Genomic DNA, 19,986 nt, shown 5'->3' on the forward strand with positions numbered 1-19,986 from the left:
CTTTCCAAATGCGAATGTTAAATTATGTTCTATGTTATGACTGTGTGGCTAGGGAAAAATACTTGCAAGGAAAAAGAACACATGATTTTGCTCATGGTTAGAAACATTTGTTAACCTCAGACTTCTGTTCATATTCTATAGGAAATGAAGTTTAGTCATCCCAGAACCGATCTCTAAATTCTCCAAATTAAAAGCCGTTCCCTATATGCGATTGACCAGAGAGCAGGTTATTCAGAAAAGCGACATGCCTTGTGATGCCTTCAAACCAAACAATCTCAAGTTTAAAAAAATAGAAATCTCCAAGACCTGAAGAGTGTTTACAAGTTCAGTAACAGGGGGCACTAACTACACAAAATTGATATGTGATACTGAATTCAGATAGGGTTCCTCAATATGACTAGCCTAAATCCCAGAAATTTGAAATAGAGAGAGAAATGGGGTTTTAATGTCCACTTGACACAAACTAGGCCATTTTGGCACTAAAATGGTTTAAGTTTTATTTCAATAATATGCTTGCGCACAGGGGTCTTTAGAAGTGGGAAGAAACCTAAGGACCCGGATATACCCCACAAGGTTTGACAGGCAACCCAACCCTACTCCTTGTCACATATAGGCGGGGAATCGACACCACACCAACTGACTCAACGGAAAAACCTTGAGATTTCACCCACACGCAGGTTAAACTACTAGACCACCCAACCCTGCAAATTGAAAAAAAATTAGAGAGTATTAAAATGAGAGCATACAAAGAAAACCGATTTTGGATACAAGAACAATTTAATGATCATTTTGATAAAAATAACATGAGATGGAATTTCACAACATAATATAATAAGATAATGTACATGAAGTATAACAACTATATGTTTATAATTGTCCAAAAATTAAACATATAAAAAAAAAAAAAAAGTTCTTAAAAAAAATTGTCTTGATTAATTTATTATGTTGTTTTTCTGAAAAAGAAAATGACAAGATTAATAAAGATACATAAAATTCAAAATACGCTCTTTTATGATTTTATTTTTTGTTTTATCAAGTAGCCCGAGAATTAATTTAAGATCTTTCTTGGTCCACCAGCTTCCTCATTGGAGTACTAATGAGTCTGTACAGGTCAGAATAGTTTTCTGCCAATAATGAACCAGAATTAGTTTTCTACCATATACCTACCTCATCCTGGGGGGAGGGGGGTTTAATGTCCACAACACAGACTATGTCATTTTGGGATTAACATGGTTCAACATGGGAGAGAACTGAAGGACCCAGAAAAATGTCAATGTCATCCACTCGACAGCCTAGGTCACTTTGGGACTAACATGGTTCAATTTTATTTCAATAATTCACTTGCACATAGCAGTCTTTTGCAGTGAGAGGAAACTGGAGGACCGGGAGAGAACCCACAAGGTTAGACCTTCTGATTCAACGTGCACATGTTAACAATTCATCCCCAAGTGTAGTAACACAGTACAGATTTGTTAAAAGATAATGAATACTAACCGTTTTGATGCTAAACCACTAAGAAGTCTATTACCAAATAGGAATGTAGGTATTGCTAGTATACCTAGATATCGTAATGTCTGGAACATATCTAGATTAGTCCAATAACAATAATATAAACCAAATATAGCTGAAAATATAAATATACATTTCATTTTATCTAAACTATAATATACATTTATATTCATTGAGAGATTAAAATGGAAACAAAAGGAAATATGATCTATGTACTAATTTTGTGCACTAACAGGAGAGAGAGTTTAACTTGATGCAAACTAGGTCACTTCGGGACTAACATACAGTTAAATTTCATTTCAATAATTCGTTTGTTTGCTGGGTCTTTAGCAGTGGGAACGAATTGGAGCACCTGGTCAAAACCCACACGGTTGGACAGGCGACTCTACTCCTCGTCACCTACAAGCAGTGAAAGCAACCAACCATGCAAGGTTCTACAAGGGAAATTTTGCCATGGCAACCTTTCCACCTACTCTTGATAAAATTCTGTCTTTACGTGGTCTTTACATGTCTGCCAACAAGTACACGCATATATCTTGGTTTCTTCCCATCTTAATAACTAGAGGAAACCGGATTCGAATATCCCCTATATATAGCACCATTAACCATACTCAAATATCCCATGGCAATTTTTGCCCTGACAGAGTTCAAAATCTTTAAAAGACTGCTAATAGTATGCACAAGAGCTCGGATGACTAGGTTCTTTCCGAGCAAGGCTGCTCCATTAACAAGGTGCCAATATGCACAAGATCTCAGATGAAATGAAATGGGGTTTAACGTCGTACTGTTCTGCTTCCGACTGGGCTAATGAAGACGGGCATACACCATACAGTGTGCTATGAGAGAAAGTGACTGGGCAGCAGCACTATCGCCTACTCTTATATCGAATTCCAACTGCCAAGGGATCTTTTACGTCCATGTCAATGTGTACACGGGACCTCGGTTTTTCATCCCAACCGAACGACTAGACAGATGTGCTTGTCAGGCCCTCTGTCCTGTAGACCTCAGATGACTAGCTTCTTTCCTGGCAAAGCTGTTCCATTAACAAGGTGGCAATTTGCACCTATGAAATGAAATGAAATGAAATGGGGTTTAACGTCCTACTGTTTTGCTCCGAACTGGGCTAATGAAGACGGGCATACGCCATACAGTGTGCTATGAGGGAAATTTTGCCCGGACAGCGGCACTACGGCCTACTCTTATATCGAATTCCAACTGTCAAGGGATCTTTTACGTGCACGCCAATGTGTACACGGGACCTCGGTTTTTCGTCTCATCCGAATGACTAGACAGCTGTCCTTGTCAGGCCCTCCGTGCACCTATGACTAGGTTCTTTCCTTGCAAGGCTGCTCCAATGACACGGTGCAGACCCGAGTTGCGAGCTACTATCAGTGTTTGTAGACTTGGGAGAACTGAATATTGTAACTTTCCATCAATAAACATACAGAAGCTAAAACTTACCTGCTAAACAAACATGGAAACCTATAGCACTAAGTGAGAAGGGGAAGTTAGAAACATTTACACCAATTTTAATCCACTGAAAATAAACACATAAAATAATCAATAGTATGTTTTCCTAAAAAAACAGATTCATAATTTCAAAAAATGACTTTACCATCCTCCCTGTTACACGTAGGAGTCTTTAGCAGTGGGAGAGAACTGTAGGGCCGAGAAAAAAGCCACAAGGTTGGATAGACAACCCTACTCCTATGTAGTACTAGAGAGAGATGGGGTTTAACGTCCACTCGACTCAAACTAGGTCATTTCGGGACTAACATATGGTTCAATTTTATTTCAATAATTCACTAGCGCGTAGGGTTCTTTAGCAGTGGGAGGAAACTGGAGGACCCGGATAAAACCCAAAAGGTTGGATAGGCGACGCTACTCCTTTTCACGCACAACTGGGGAATCTAAACCACGCCAGTTAACTCAATTACATACCTTATAATACAATGCACATGCGCTAACCATTCGGTCATCCAACCCCCCTAAATTCAATACTTTAAAAACCATTACAATAATAATACTTACAAGAATAAATAGTACAAGTATTGGAACTAAAACTAGAGCAGAGAAAGCTAGAGATACAACTGCTGGTGGACGTTTTTCTGGTACGTTAAATTGATGCTGTAATATAAAAGTCACTTTATTTTTATATATTTTAAAGTTAATAACAATATTAACATCTTTTTTTATAGTTCAGACCTGAAAGTACACACAGGACCATGGTTTTTCATCTCATCCTAACAACTAGATGGTTTTAGTCAGGAATTCACTATCTATTAACTATAATACAACTAAATAATAACTGGTCTCCATTGATCTGAATCAAACTGTAAGAAAATCTACCATACCTTAATTTCAGGTTTCACAGCATATTGATTTGTGGATTCTTTAGTTGTGGAGCTACCTTCTGGGAATCTTAATGATAAAGTAGCCTGCAAATAGATATTAGTGTCAATCAAACATGGAGAAAACATTTCCTGGGCGAAATAACTTTCAGGGACATATTTAACATTTGTGTAAATGGGTTCACGCTGCAAACCTCAGCAGACTCCAGAACCCTACATCTAGCCTCGGCTGTATGACGAACTATTTCAAAGTTCCCAGATTACCAACGGCATTGCCCATGACGACGCCTTTGAAGAATGTTTTATCATACAAAGATTTCAAAGTCTGAAGCTGTTTTTCTCTCAAGTTTATCTGATTTTCTTTAGACAAGGACACGTTTGCACTAAAAATTCTACACACTCTTCAAACAACGCAATTGTGAGAACTTCTTTCTAAAAGCGACAAGTTTTCCTAATAAGTAAACACACCCACAAGTAATTTTGAATGACTGACAGATAGACAAGGGTGACAACAACATTTCAATGTGGGTGTATAAAAATGGAAATGAGTCATGTATGATGTGGCAGTATCTTGAGAACTAGAATATCTATTTATATGTCCCAATATATTCAATACTCTTTTATTGATTATTCAAAAATTCAATATAAAACACATTTCAAGTAAATCTATTTCAACAGCTGTCCATATAAAGTACTTGATCAATTTGAATAAAGTTTCATACAGTCCAAATATCTACTATAATGTTTATGGATGGTGATCTACAGAGTTTCCAGAAATGGTAAAAGCTAAAAATAATAATTACTTAGAGAGAGATTAATGTCCACTCGACACAAACTAGGCCATTTCGGGACTAACATATGGTTCAACTTTATTTCAATAATTCGCTTGTGCATAGGGGTCTTTAGCAGTGGGAGGAAACTGGAGGACCTGGAGAAACCCACAAGTTTGGACAGGTGACCCAGCTCGTTATAAATAATCACTGCCCCAACCAATAATCATTTAAGATCGAGCTCAGAATAAATATTTCCATATATACTATAATTCTCCAAGGTATATTTCTGTATGAAGTAAGAATTCCACATTACAGTATTTTGTATCAATACGCATTATCCAAGTCTACCCAATTATTCATGTCTTTATTAATAATTACTCATATTATTTCCTATTTCAATAATTTGCTAACACATAGGGGTCTTCAGCAGTGGGAGGAAACCCGGAGGAGCCGGATAAAAAAAAAACCCATGAGGTTAGACAGACGATCCTACTCCTTGTCACATACAATTGAAACCACATCACTTGACTCAATGACAGACCTTATGATACAGCATGCACACATTAACCATTTGACAACCCAACTCTCCTGTAACATTTAGCAATTACTTACCAGTGTCCACGAGATTGGGTTTTCAATAACAGGATCACCAATAATAAGTTCAACATTGTATTTACCAGATCGGAAACCAAAATCTTTACCACGAGATCCAACATCCTACAAAATAAAATTTATTAACATAAAATAAATGATGTTACTTCCACCTACTTGTACGTTCCTTATCACTTAAATTGTTTAATACAACCATTTATGGCAATACATGTCCTTATCAAGGCCTTATAACACTTTACAAATCTAATAACAGTGATATCCTTTAACTTTCACTATTATCGTGGAGTGTATTGATGTAACAAAACAATGTACCAAGTTATATCACTCTTAATCATAATTGGTTAAACACTAAATGCTGCATTAAATGCTCATAATCAAACTGTCAAGAGAGAGAGAGAGAGAGAGAGAGAGACACACACACACACACACAACTTACCAATTCAAATTTATTAACATTAGAAGAATCAGCTTCAGATACAAAGATAATTTCTTGTTTAGTATCTTGGTTGGTTAAACGTACAAATGTCTGAAATATAAGATATAAAACATTATATCTAATTACAATTCATATTATACAACTTTTTTCACTTTTTTCGGTAATGAAACATTTATAATACACTAAAATCTGATTAAGAGTAACAACTCATTAAGTAATTATCAGAAAATCATTAGAATTTGTTTGGTTTCTATAAACTTATGCCCCATGCTAACGTTAATTATCATGGATTTAGCTGTTCAAATTATCAAAATTCATTGAAAATCAATATACTTGTTCGTTTCAAGACCTTAAACTCTGTGTATCAATCTGAAGTCAATCGGATGATACTTTTAGCCTCTAGAGTGTCACAAGATTTTTCAAAGTGATCAAGGGCCATAACTTTGCCATAATTATCGTAAATCGTTGAAAATCAATAGGATTCTTCGTCTCATGACCTTAAACACTGCGTGTAAATCTAAAGTCAATCGGATATTAGCTTTACCCTCTAGATCGTCCAAAATATTTTCTGAAGTGATCAAGGGCCATAACTCTGGCAGTAATCATCCGAAATCGCTGAAAATCAATAGGCTTCTTCGTCTCATGACCTTAAACACTGAGTATAAATTTAAAGTCAATCGGATATTATCTTTAGCCTCTAGAACATCCACAAAATATTTTGAATTGTTCAAGGTCCATAACTCTGGCAGTAATTATTGGAAATTGTGGAAAATCAAAAGGCTTCTTCGTCTCAGGACCTTTAACACTGTGTATAAATTTAACGTCAATCGGATATTAACTTTGGCCTCTAGAGCGTCCACAAGATTTTTTGAAGTGATCAAGAGCTATAACTCTGGCAGTAATTATCTGAAATCGCTGAAAATCAATAGGCTTCTTCGTCTCATGACCTTAAACACTGTGTATAAATTTAAAGTCAATCGGATATTAACTTTAGTCTCTAGAGCGTCCACATGCAATTGTCGACACCGGACCGACAGACGGACAATATTTCAATGTGCGCGTATAAAAATTGAAATATCAACACATTGACACCAGGGACAAGCTTAGGCAAGCAACCTTTGAACCTTTTTATAACATGTAACATAGGAGTGAACTTAATACCATATCGATGACAGTAAACCCAGGTAAAGATCCATTAACAAATTGTTATTTCACATTTTTGAAGCAGAGATAAAATGGAGGTTTACCTGGTGAGCTGCTACAGGTTGAGCTGTATTTTTTTCTACTAGTTTAAACTTCATGATGATCTTCTGATGGAAATCAGCTTCTAATGTACTAGCTGCTGGTTTAGGATAGTTTAATCTATAAATATAGAAATACATTATATATCACTTGAACAGTGTCAAGTCATTTATTTATTGAAATAGATGATAGTCAACACAATGCACTGTAACCCAGGTAATTATTTAAGGGGGAACGAGGGGCGAATTTTTTTTTTTATTATTTAATGTTATTTTGGGTTGAAACTTTGTATATACTAGAAAGACCATTTAGTTAGCTGATTTTTTTCATCAGATCCCAAATCAGACATTGGTTGCCATGGTTACCAACGAATCAAGAAAAAATGGGGAAATTCGTAGGAGTGCTAGATCTCTGTTAATAATAACTCTACAGTTCTGAAACTTTCACACCTTATAAACAATGCATAAAGCTAGGAAATGAGAGAGAGACATTTGGAGTCCACTGTATTTTTATTAATTTATAAGCATTTATATAATTGTGTGATTTGTTTTAACGAAACATGAACTAAAAACTGAATTATTTACAAAAATAAAAACAGTAAGTACAAAAACTCTCTGTTATCTCATTCAAAAGACTTTAATCTATAACTGTTGCAAATTTCAAGTAAAAATATTAGTAACTTTTTGAGATCTAGTAATTTGAAATTGCATTTTCGTCCAAAAAATCAAATCAGAGAAAAATCACATCAAAAAGTAAATCATACTATTACTAAATGGTTTTATTTGGGTCATAACAAACAAGACTAAAAACAATTACCGGTCGACAAAGTTGGACACGGCTATAAAAATTACGATTCCCATAAAATGTTTTATTTTTTTTAATCACGGTTTATTAGAAATAATTAAAAAAAACTATTAAATTCATCGGTAAATATCGTTAAATAAGCTTGCGGGACATCGATCGTAGTGTTGGACTTCTTATAAAGTAATATTGTTATACAAAAAAGAGTGGTTAACTGTGTCTATATAGTGGGCGCATCACGGCATCCCGTTGCTAGGTGACGGAATTCCGTTAGACCAATGAGGAGATGTCGTTGTTATTACGTCGGATATATTGACCCCGCGATCAGGTCACCTAACCAAATAAGGAAATTCTCGAGCATTTTTGGCGCTTAGAAAAACGAGTACACACGGAAACTGACGGGAATTAATAAATTATTTCTATTCCCATCATGCTATTCTTTGTTTACTCTTTCCAACGGTATATCAAACATGGCTGTCAATGGACATGTGGAGGCTTCAAATCGGGATTTATTAGACGTTATTTTATCAAAATTCGGACATGTACAGGTTCAGAAATGTTTACCATTCGACAGAAAATGTACTTTTTTACATAAAAAAACCGAAATTTTTGATATTTTGTTTTTGGGGACTCAAAGAGAAGGCTTCAAACTATCAAAAACTGTCATTACTTAAAAAGTGAAATTTTTTAGAAAATTCAATTTTTTTCGACCCGCGTTCTTCCTTAATATTGTGTATTTAGCATTAATTTCTTATAACATTCATTCAATATAAAAACTATGTTTGAAAATCATTAGAAATCACCAAAAATCATTCTAATTTATACTTGTGTCCAGTTTAAAGTTGACCATTCAATTTTGTTTAATGTTAAATGCACAAGATTAAATGATACCTGGGGTACAGTAATGACAGCTACGGGAATCAACTTCTAATGAACATTAAATTAAAGATTATGTTCAGGACATCACAAACAGAACCAGAATTAGTAATTACTATTATTAAGGACAACAACAATACAAGCAATTAATTTCAACAAACCAATCCAAGTAAGTTTGAAATATGAGTGTATAATAACCCTACAATCACCCCTTTATCGAAAACCCATTAAGTAGCCAAATACAGTATAAAGATAAAATAGAAAAAGTTGATTCACAGACCAATTTGACCAATTTGACGAGGTGTCACCCAAGTTATAATGCCTCTTTATAAAGGTGCCCTTTCTGTTAAACTTACCAAAATGAAATGGGGTTTAACGTCCTACTGTTCTGCTCCTACTGGGCTAATGAAGACGGGCATACGCCAATACAGAGTGCTATGAGAGAAATTTTGCCCGGGCAGCGGCACTGGGGCCTACTCTTATATCAATTCCAAATGCCAAGGGATTTTTTACATGCACACCAATGTATACACAGGACCTCAGCATTTTGTCCCATCCGAATGACTAGACAGCTATCCTTGTCAGACCCTCCGTCCTGCACCACTGACAAGGGGAAACCACGTCGGAAAGTTAAACTTACTTGACAGCTCTGGGAGCTGATGATTGATCTTTATCAGCTACCCCGATTTCTACACCTTCTAATGTTACTTGTGTTGTTACTTTCACTTTCACCTGTGAAATAATATAAGTTAATTAATATACTCACACATTCTGATTGACATATTAAAATACACCATTGACATTAATGACACTTCTGATTATTTGGTTGTTTCTATTAACTTAGGAAATTTTTGTGTCCATTACGCAAATTGATATACCATACATAAAACGTTATTGATAACAAAACCTGGTGACTGTTCATCACTAAAGACTAACATAGTCTATAATAATAATAAGGGGGTATAAGTGTATCCCCAATTTTATAGGGTATCAATTATGTTGTAATTGAATTTGTTATTCACATTGCTCATCAACAGAGCCCCCCTCACCCCCATACTTCAGGGTATGCTTACAGAAATGAATTCTTTAAGAATTTTTCCAAATGACCAGAATCCCACCACCAAATAAGAATGAATGAAATGGTGTTTTTTATCCAAATTTTCTCAACCAAAAATGATTTCAAGATGTGACAGCACAGATATTTTTAGTCAACTTATAATAAGTTGGGAGAAAAATTATAATACACATTTTAATCTGAAACCACACCCAAAATGGAAGGTCATGGCCTTAGAATTAACAAATACGACAAAACAAAAACAAATAAAAGGCATTAATAAAAATCCATGACCATTAAGGAAAGTTCCCATAACAACTAAATATACAACCTTTATAATTATATACTCTGAAACATGTAAACAATATATTTGACTTTGATCCAGCTCAGTGTAAGAGACAATAACCTCAACATTTGTATCAATTGAAATGTAAAATTCTATATTTTTCTGTATGCTGGCTGGGTGAATACATAGCAAGTCAAGTTAGTCTTATGGTTTCATATATAACTTGTACATAACTAAGTAAAGGCAAACCAATCAGTACTTTGAGTTTTGCATGGTCGAAACTATTTCAATACTAAATGAATAAAATATAAAGATTCTGCAACAGCCAAGTTTCTCCTTTAAATAGGGTGTGATCAAGGACATTCTCTGGATTAAGCATGGTTGACACTATTTCAATGCATAATAAATAAAGAATCTGGAAAGGCTAAGCTTCTCCTTTATATATTCAAAACAATGGCATTTGATACGATCAAGGACACATGATAATTTAGAACTTACCACAGCGCCAGTTGTACCAATTAATCTCTTATCAGCTTTAGCTGGACTAACACTTAATGTTAATTCATAGAAACCTTTAGCTGGTTTAGCTTGTATCAGATTTAACTCAAATAATGATCTGAAATACAGTATATAATTCATAATCTACTATATTACACAGAGTTCATTGTGTAAACATTATACAGCACCCAGTTTGAGATATCATTTATATAAAGAGATAGAGAGAGAGAGAAATGGGGTTTAACGTCCACTCGACACAAACCAAGTCATTTCGGGACTAACATATGGTTCAATTTTATTTCAATAATCCACTTGCATGTAGGGGTCTTTGTCAGTGGGAGGAAATATGGGAAAAACCCACGAGGTTGAACAGGCATTATTTATATAGAAATGAAATGGTGTTTAACGTCCTACTTCGACTGGGCTAATGAAGACGGATATACACCCTGCGGTGTGCTATGAGGGAAATTTTGCCCGGACAGTGCCGTTACGGGCTACTCTTATATCAAATTCCAACTGTCAAAGGATCTTTTATGTGCATGTCAATGTGATAAGACGATGAGATGAGATAGAATAGGATATGCATCAGAATTTCTCAACTAAATACTTTCAGTCATTTCGAGAATAACATACAGGTTATTTTTCTTTGTTAGGGAGCAGAATTTTGCCCAGACATCAGACTTTTGTCACCTAATTTTCTTGGAATTCTTTTACATCCCAAAGGTTGTGAGACCATACATGGATTTGAGTGAGAGACATTCTAGCCTGAATACAGTTCCTTGACCACTCAACAACCAATGATGCCATTCGTCTTTGCCCAAAATCATGGTATACATTTTACTTCCCAAGTAATGCATAACATCTTCTGGAACTCCCAGATACAACAGACATTACTGTTCTAACTTACTTGTCTTTAGAATTGACAACAAAAGGCTTCTTATTGAGAACAATTGATCCTTCACCAATATTTTTAGCATTATCAGCAGTAACAGTTAAACTACCGAGGGATCCTCCCATCAAATTTGTTACACGGACTTGAATTAAGGGTTCAGATTGTGTGACAGCAACAGGACTGGCTAATGTAACAGCAACAGGCACGTGGAACTTTAATAAACAAAATATACATCTTATTTAAAATATGTTCAAATGAGAGAGACTAGGTCATTTTGGGACTAACATGTGGTTTAATTTTTTTAATTTCAATAATGTGCTTGCGCATAGGGGTCTTTAGCAGTGGGAGAAAACCGGAGGACCCGGAGAAAATCCACAAAGTTTGACAGGCGACCCTACTCCTTGTCATGTACAACCGGGGATTCGAAACCACGCCAGTTGACTCAATGACGGGCCTTATGATAGCGCACTCGTACTAACCATTCGGCCATCACCCCCCCCACCCACAAATGAAAGTTTAACCTCTTACTATTCTGTGAGAGAGAGAGCTCATGTTTAACATCCAATCGACACAAACCAGGGCATTTTGGGACTAACATGGTTCAATTTTGTTTCTATAGTTCGCTTGTGCATTGGGGTCTTTAGCTGTGGGAGAAAACCCATGAGGTTTGACAAACGACCCTACTTGTTGTGTACAAGCGGGGAATCAAAACATGTCCTCGACTCAATGTTAGAACTTGAGATCTTGCATGCATGCGTTAAACCATTCGGCCACCCAAGCTCGCCCCATTCAACCCCCCCTTGACCAATGAAGACATGAAGTGAGATGATATGAGGTGTACTTTATATAGTAGTGGTTTGTCCTTTTGAAGCGTGGGATCAGACAGAAGACCCCATTCTTTGTAACATTTAAAACATTTTGCCAAAAGACAAAGAATAGCAAGACCACAGAAGATTTAAATCAATTTAAACTTACTTTGTTTTCTGTCAATGATTTGACAGCAGATAAGAAATAAGCAGCAGCTCTCAACTGATGAATATGTTTACGACTCAAGAAATAATTAGTGAATTTAACCACTTTATCCTGTAAGGTAAAGAAACACATTAAAGGAAAAGTCATCTTTTTGAAAAGATACATTAGTTAGGAGTTTTATAAAGTGTTGGCCATTCTTGCTATAATAATTCAAAAATAGATGATTAAAAAAGAAAATGTTGAATATTTCAGTCAAATTACTTTGTTGTGAACGGAATTGTCACTGTTGGAAGTTTAGACTAGAAATAGGCATCAATTGTGTCTGTACCGTCCATGAGAATTGGTGATCGTTTGATTTACAGACGATAACTCCACCCACATATTCTCGATTATCAAGTAACATGCTCAATGGCTATGGTAGCCGCACTTGGCAGGCCTTTCATCGCCAGTTTCCAGTAGTGACACCAGCGACTAACGGTAAACGTTAGCTTGGTCCCCCATTTATTAATATAATGGACAACTGTTTAAATCCAAACTGTATCCAAGGCATCCATGGGTCTACATAGTTGATTTTGAGCGAGTCGTGTAAATAAATGTCTAATAATTTCTATAACATCTGAAGCCTAAATAAAGACTTGCGATAGGCAGATTTATCTCTTGCATAATGTATGTTTGAAAGGACGAAAAATAACAAGAACACAATTAATTTACAGCAACATATTAGGCTTTGTATGATCATTATTTCAATTTGATATGTAAACAACACTTTTCATATTTTGTATGCTATCTTTCAATTACATTAGTTTCCATATGCATTTTTGTTCTCTAGAATAGATCCAAGGTATTCTCAAACATAACACCCCGCAAAACAATAACAAAGACATTGATAACCATGATGTCCTCATCTGGTAAAAGGACATAAAGAGAAATGGCATTTTACATCCACTCAACTACATGTATGACACTACATGTATAAAAGCAAAGATAAGTGTTTTTTTCAATTTCTATCATTTTATTCTGGGCCAAGCCCCTCTTTCCACCTTCTGGTAAATGATGTCTTTATTATAATTAATAAGAGAGAGAGAGAGAGAAATGAGGTTTAATGTCCACTCGACACAAACCAGGTCATTTCGGGACTAACATATGGTTTAATTTTATTTCCATAATTCCCTTGCGCGTAGGGGTCTTTAGCAGTGGGAGAAAACCGGAGGACCCGTAGAAAACCCACGAAGTTGGACAGGCGATCCTACTCCTTGTCACGTACAACCGGGGATTCGAAACCACGCTAGTTGACTCAATGACAGACTTTATGATACAGCACGCACGTGCTAACCATTCAGCCATCCAACCCCCCTATAATTAATAAGAAGCCACATATTTAAGACAAGAGAAGGATATGACGGGCCTCATTAATATTATGTTTGATTCCCTTCTGATCTTATTATTTATGTCAATTCAGTTTAACTTTATAGCCAACTTTAATTCTGGCATTATGTCCCTTTAAGAAGAGTATAAAATATAAAGGAATACTTACTGCTGATATTGTTGGTGCTTTGTTTAATTTTGTAGCTAGTTTATAAGCGGAATCTACAACTAATGAAGATACATACAATCCTCCTTCAAACTAAAAATATTAAAACATTAAACATTTCAAATCTTAAAAATTTGATATCTTGAAATATTAAACATTTCAAATCTTAAAAATTTGATATCTTGAAATAAGCTAATCTTGAAATATTAGAAGACACCTAACAAACTAGAAGTCAAAAGGCTAAAAATACATGAAGAAAATACACAAAGATAAACATGTGAAGCTTATCCTGGTCACATACACGTGTCATACATTGTACATGAATTCATCACAGAACAATTAATATTTTCACACTGACAACTATTTATGGAATAACAATTACTGGTTTATTAACATGCAACGTTTCGACAATGATACTCTCATCTTTATCAAGCAAATTAATATTTTACCAAGTTTTGAATTTATTTCTAGACTATACATCTTTGTCAAAACTAATATAAAATATAAATTACTTCCTCCTTTCAGTACTCTGCAAATAGCTGGGATATCATCATGCTAGAAATCAGCATGTCACTTGGATTAACAGTTAATGATTCTTTGATTCGAATAACAGTTACTGACTCTTTGATTCAGGTCAAAAAAAGGCACAGTCATGGTTTTTGGTTCAATATATGGACATACGACTTACCTGTAAATATTTTTCATCTAATTCATCTGCTTGTGCGACAACATCTTCAATATTATCAAAATATTTTGTAACATCACCACTTAATTCTGTGGCTATGAGAAACGAATAACCATAACTAAAACAAAACAAATTTAATTATATTCAGGAAAGACTATTTTTAAACACAAACCATAGCTGGATGAAATGATATACTACTTCGGCTACTCTTTCAAATTCCAACTCTCAAGGGTTCTTTTAACATGCACGACAATGTGTACACAGGACATTGGTTTTTCCTCACTCCTACACCAATAAAACGTTGAAACCATGCCAGAAAATCCCAAAAAACTTATTTGACCAGCTCCAGGATTGAACAATGGACTTCCATGTTAGCAAACCAGCACCTTTCTCAAAATGCCACTGTGTCTACCGATAGCTGGCAATTTAATAGTCAAAACTACGGGGAAAAGGTTCTATGTGTTCTTGGATTTTTTATGTTTAATAATTGTTGCTTGAAATGTGAGCACTGATCATTATTTTATAATTGTTGCTTGAAAATTAAATGTAAATTGGGGCTTTTCAGGCCCACTAATAAGCCCAACATAGAAAGAATTTAATTATACATTATGTGAGATTCGATAAAGAGTTGGCAGTTCTCACTATAATGGTTAAAAACTAGATAATGTAAAGGCAATTTGCTGAAAATTTCATTCAAATTGATCCACTATGAACCGAGAACTAAGCGGTTGAAATTTCCGGCTAGCCTTGATCATCATTACTAAAGTCAGTACGATAAACAGCATAGTCTCGATTATCCAGTTTATCGTTAAATTGTGAAAGAAAGTTATGTAATAAATCGACTCACAATCCACTAAAGATTGCCGGCTAGCGATGCCATCTAGAGTTGATTATGGTCTGGATAGGTTAATTAATGTCTAATTAATAATTTTGATAACATTTCAGGCCTAAAGAAAGACCTGCAATAGACAGATTTAGCTCTTGCATAATGTATGTTTAAAGTATTTACCTCAAGGCTGAATCATCTTTTTTTAAGGCTTCTTGTAAAGCTTTATTTACTTTAGTATTATCAACTGAAAATAAAAATTATTTAACAAATTCTTTATCTACTAAAGATAAAACTACATTTAAAGAAATGAAATGGGGTTTAACATCCTACTTTTCAGCATTGACTGGGCTAATGAAGACGGCCATAAAGTGTGCTTAGAGGAAATTTTGCACCGACATCGAAGCTACAGCCTACTCTTATAAATTTTGAATCCTAACTGTTAGGGTTCATTTATGTGCACGCCAATGTGTATATGGGACTCGTTTGCTAGACACTGTCCTTCACAAAACAATACATGTCATTGTAAGCAATATGTAGCTCACCTTTTAAACCCAGTTTTTTCAGGGCAAAAAATGCATTAAAGATATCTACAACATTGGCATCCTCTCGGATGGTGTCGTCTAATAATTTTTGTACACCTCCACCAACATTTATCTGTAATAGAAAGTACATTATTATTTATATATTTCTGGGTGATCACAACTTTCACACCCTCAATCCCCTGCACATAGCCACTATATTCCACATCTTGACTAACAGGTAATTTGCTGTCATTGAGGCGGATGGTCAGTATTTTTCTTATTTAAATTTTAACAGAAAACTATGGCTTTAATGCTTTCTTTATATAGTATATTACACGATTAAAACAGTAAACAAAGGTTAGAAACTATCTTGATTCAGATATTCATGAATAGAAATATTTATCATTCAGGTGTTGAGAGATGAAGATGACCTTGATATGAACAGAAAGTCACCTTAGATCACTTTAACCAAGGTTAGGATAGGACTGATCAATTTTAATCATGTTTGGACCAAATTTCTCTTTGGCAAGACTTTTTTGTTGTGTATGATTTAAAGATGGGTTCCCATGTACAAACTGGGTGATTTAATGGTATATATGGACCAAAATAATATTCAAACTAATTAATTTGTCATAATTATGCTTCAAATCCTTCTCAAACATTGTAATTGCGAAGGAATGCCCTGCTATTAAAATTCGATCAAACCAGGTCATGTTTACGTCAGCATACATAAGACGATGTTGTCTTTAATCGCTTACTATTTATTCCAAATATCGAATCCTTATTAAATTCTCGGATTATCCACTACCAGCGTCTTTTTCCGTCATTTTTATCTCAGAAAGTATTGTACATCTAACTCTTCATAAAGTTTATCAACTTATACATCAAGCGCTCAATGTTCGCTTGTGACCTTTGACATCACGCATGCGGAAGTTCCTAATCGTTGGGCTATTGATTAGGGGAACCCTTACATTTTTGTCCTGTATACGCTCCATGAATGTTTTTCGGGGAATCCAGTATTTTTCTAGTAAGATTGGATATCTCTACTTTCCATATATACCAAAATTGCCATACTTTTATTGGAAATAGCCACCCGATAAATACTTTTCTGGGAACCCATCTTTAAAGTCTATATATATATATATTTGTCATTTATCTATTCGATCATTAAGGGGCATAAAATTCATGTAGCATCCCCCCACCCCCCAAAAATCTTTTAAAATTATATGATACTCACTTTACACTTGGTTAAATACTGGCTGGCAGATGCAGCATGATATAATGAAGCTACATTACTTTGGTCCAACTTCTCGGACAAAGATTTGCACGCTTCTTGAGCATTCGGTATGGTGGCTCCTAATAGAGTCAGACCCAAAATAGAATAATGTGCATTGGCTACATCGCTGTATGGTTGAGCTCCCTCAAAGACAGACTTTAACCTGGCTTGGTCAAGAGTTGTCAGGAATGTGGACGGAGTTAAGGCCCTTCCCACCACAACAACGGCAAAAAGAAGAAGTACTGAAAAAGCTGAAAAGATAATATTTAAGTGAATTATATCAATGACAGAAATCAGGCCTAGATACATGTATCTGCAAATAGGAATATCTCAGAAATATCTGGCAAAACATGCTACCAAAACTTGATAATCGAGAATATGTGAGTGGAGTTATCGTCTGTCAATCACACGATCGGCAATTCTCGTAGATGGTGCGACACAGTTGATGCCTATTTCTAGTCCAAACTTCCAACAGTGGCAAGTAATTGACTGAAATTTTCAATACCAGGTATTTTCTTTTTTTATCATCTATTTTTGAATTATTATGGCAAGAATGGCCAACTCTTTATTAAACTCTGAACTAATGTATCTTTAATTATAGTTGGATGTGGCAGAAATGTTATAAATAACAATAATCAATCTTTGTTTTGAAGAAAAAATTGGCAGTTTTGCTGTTTGAATGTCAATGCGATTCGCATAGGGTTTTGTCAGGTAAAACTATATAATGTAGTACCATCTCTTATCTCAAAACATTTATGGTTGGGAGATGAGGTTTCTTATCTACGTTCATCCATGACATCAATAGACAATACCAAAAAAGAAAGGCCAGCTTAATTTTATATTTGTGGGATGAATGAATGATAATATGGATTCTCCAGAGCTACTGACTGGGGGGGGGGGGGGGGGGCAAATGGTTAGCACCTGCATGCTGTCATTGATTCGAATCCCCAGTTGTATGTGACAAGGAGTAGGGTTGCCTGTCCAACCTCGTGGGTTTTCTCCAGGTCCTCTGGTTTCCTCCCACACGCAAGCGAATTATTGAAATAAAATTAAACCATGTTAGTCCGAAATGACCTAGTCTGTGTTGAGTGGATGTTATACCCCATTTCTCTCTCTCTCTGTTGACTAAGCCGAAGCGAAGTCAATTTCCACGGACAGTAACAATCAAAATATCACACTGACAAACAAGAAATCACATTCAGATCGGCCAATAATTATGCCAAAACTTCGCTAACGGTTAATCTATAGATTTTATTTAGAATTTTACGCGAAAACATGATAGAATCATACTTATAACGTGCATCAACCAGCGATTTACACGTGGCAAAGGGGAAGCAATGGCCGACTTCATAACATAACGCCGGTGAATACAAATTATTAAAAACATACGAATTGTACACCGAAAATGCAATTTCCCATCGGGTCCTAAGAGCTTTAGTTATGAAGTGCGTCTGTTTGTAAAACTAACAAATGATTATCTATTGCAGAAAACGGTTATCTAAACGCAAAAGATACAAACCTTTAGCCATTTTGACTCGAGCCTCTTTTACATACGGGTGTTTCAAACGTCAACCGGAAGCAGGTGCCTGTCATTTTAAGGTGAAGGTCGTAATAACAAAAATGGTTCAGAAAGTTGAGAGAAATGTCTGTGAATCCGAGTTGTACATTTAAAATGCACCAAACACCAGCAAAATTAATTTTTGTCAAATGGCAATTTATCAGATATTTTTATGGTTTATTCTGACACACCGTGTAAAAAAAAAGGGAAACATAGAAGTCAGAATATATTCATTCGAAAAATGCACTGATTTTGTAAGCGACCAAATAAATTCCGACAGCATGTCAGTCTTAAGAAGAATTCTGCAATTTTCACTTGGTTTAAGGAGTATTGAACTTTCTGCACAAAGACAAGTACTAAACATTATTTTTAACAGATTGAATTTCCAACCAAATTCAGTGAAGTCATTAACTTTTTCTGCAACTTCAGGAGTTGAACAAGCTCACACTGACACTATCACTAGAAGCCAACTGCCAGTTTCGACTGTGCCAACAGATTGTGAAGCAAGTTCTGATGAGGTTAGATATTTGTCAGATCTCTTTAAAATTGGAACAGATGAAGCGGAACGCTTGGTTGATTTGATCAGAGTGGATAATGGTTATGCATTAAGACAGACGCGCCAGACGACCCTGGCAATTAAAATAGATATACTTCAAAGTTACAATATTCCACTCTCTGCAATAAAAAATAAATTTTCTGTTATGAGAATAACGATTTATGAACTTCAAAAACGTTTGGACTATTTATGGGTTTATGGCATTGATTTCTGCAAAGATCCAGAAAAGCACTTAGAAAAGTTACTGGATGACCGAACAAGTGTTCAGGATAAAAAGAAAACATTTCTCGCTTTTCGCTTAAATTGTTCGATTCACAAGATTAATAAGTTGTGCGAACGTCAACCCCAGTTTCTGCTGCCTGGTATAAAAACTTTGAAGAAAAACCTTGACACTGTTCTGGCTGAGGAGTTTGTGACTCGAGATGTCATCTTTCGTTCAGGCAGTATATTCGGAAAACATCCAGTTGGCGTTGAGGAGAATTTGACACTTTTGAAACAGTGGATTAGAGAGGAAGTGAAAGATCGTCATGACCACTCGGAAATAAATGAAAATGATCTGCATAAATTGGAAGAAATGACAGACAAAACTTTTGAGGACCTAATCTTGCTTCCAAGGAATAAACTCAAACAATTCAGACGAACTATTGACACAAAATTAGTGGACTGGCAGGTCTTAAGAGGTAAAACCAAACAAGAATATCTAGCCCAACGATTCAACTGTTCTTCGG

General features: G+C 35.4%; 1 protein-coding gene across 2 annotated transcripts; it reads right to left on the reverse strand.

Moving 5' to 3' along the window:
• Positions 1-758: 758 nt before the first annotated feature.
• On the reverse strand, positions 759-18,751 carry LOC126810863 (dolichyl-diphosphooligosaccharide--protein glycosyltransferase subunit 2). 2 transcript variants are annotated; one of them, XM_050536188.2, is made up of 18 exons: positions 18,664-18,751; positions 17,106-17,395; positions 15,890-16,001; positions 15,528-15,591; positions 14,522-14,636; positions 13,837-13,926; positions 12,306-12,413; positions 11,346-11,542; positions 10,442-10,556; positions 9,241-9,332; positions 6,929-7,043; positions 5,682-5,771; positions 5,246-5,350; positions 3,864-3,947; positions 3,541-3,636; positions 2,971-3,046; positions 1,495-1,624; positions 759-953 (listed from the first exon to the last, which is right to left on the reverse strand). In XM_050536188.2, the coding sequence occupies exons 1-18, from the start codon at positions 18,671-18,673 to the stop codon at positions 941-943; spliced, it is 1,902 nt and encodes a 633-aa protein (XP_050392145.2). In that variant the 5' UTR covers positions 18,674-18,751; the 3' UTR covers positions 759-940. The 2 variants fall into 2 exon arrangements, with proteins under 2 accessions (XP_050392145.2, XP_050392135.2); XM_050536178.2 differs by having other exon boundaries at positions 10,439-10,556.
• Positions 18,752-19,986: the final 1,235 nt, after the last annotated feature.

This window comes from Patella vulgata, chromosome 1 (assembly GCF_932274485.2).
Source record: "Patella vulgata chromosome 1, xgPatVulg1.2, whole genome shotgun sequence".
Taxonomy (NCBI): Eukaryota; Metazoa; Mollusca; class Gastropoda; family Patellidae; genus Patella; species Patella vulgata.

Bases quoted from the DNA above. Each gene is read 5' to 3' on its own strand.
- LOC126810863 (XM_050536178.2), bottom strand. The intron at 9,333-10,438 runs GTAAGTTCTAAA...ATTATTTCACAG, and splicing joins TTGGTACAACTGGCGCTGTG to GTGAAAGTGAAAGTAACAAC. The intron at 5,772-6,928 runs GTAAACCTCCAT...CTTATATTTCAG, and splicing joins AACCTGTAGCAGCTCACCAG to ACATTTGTACGTTTAACCAA.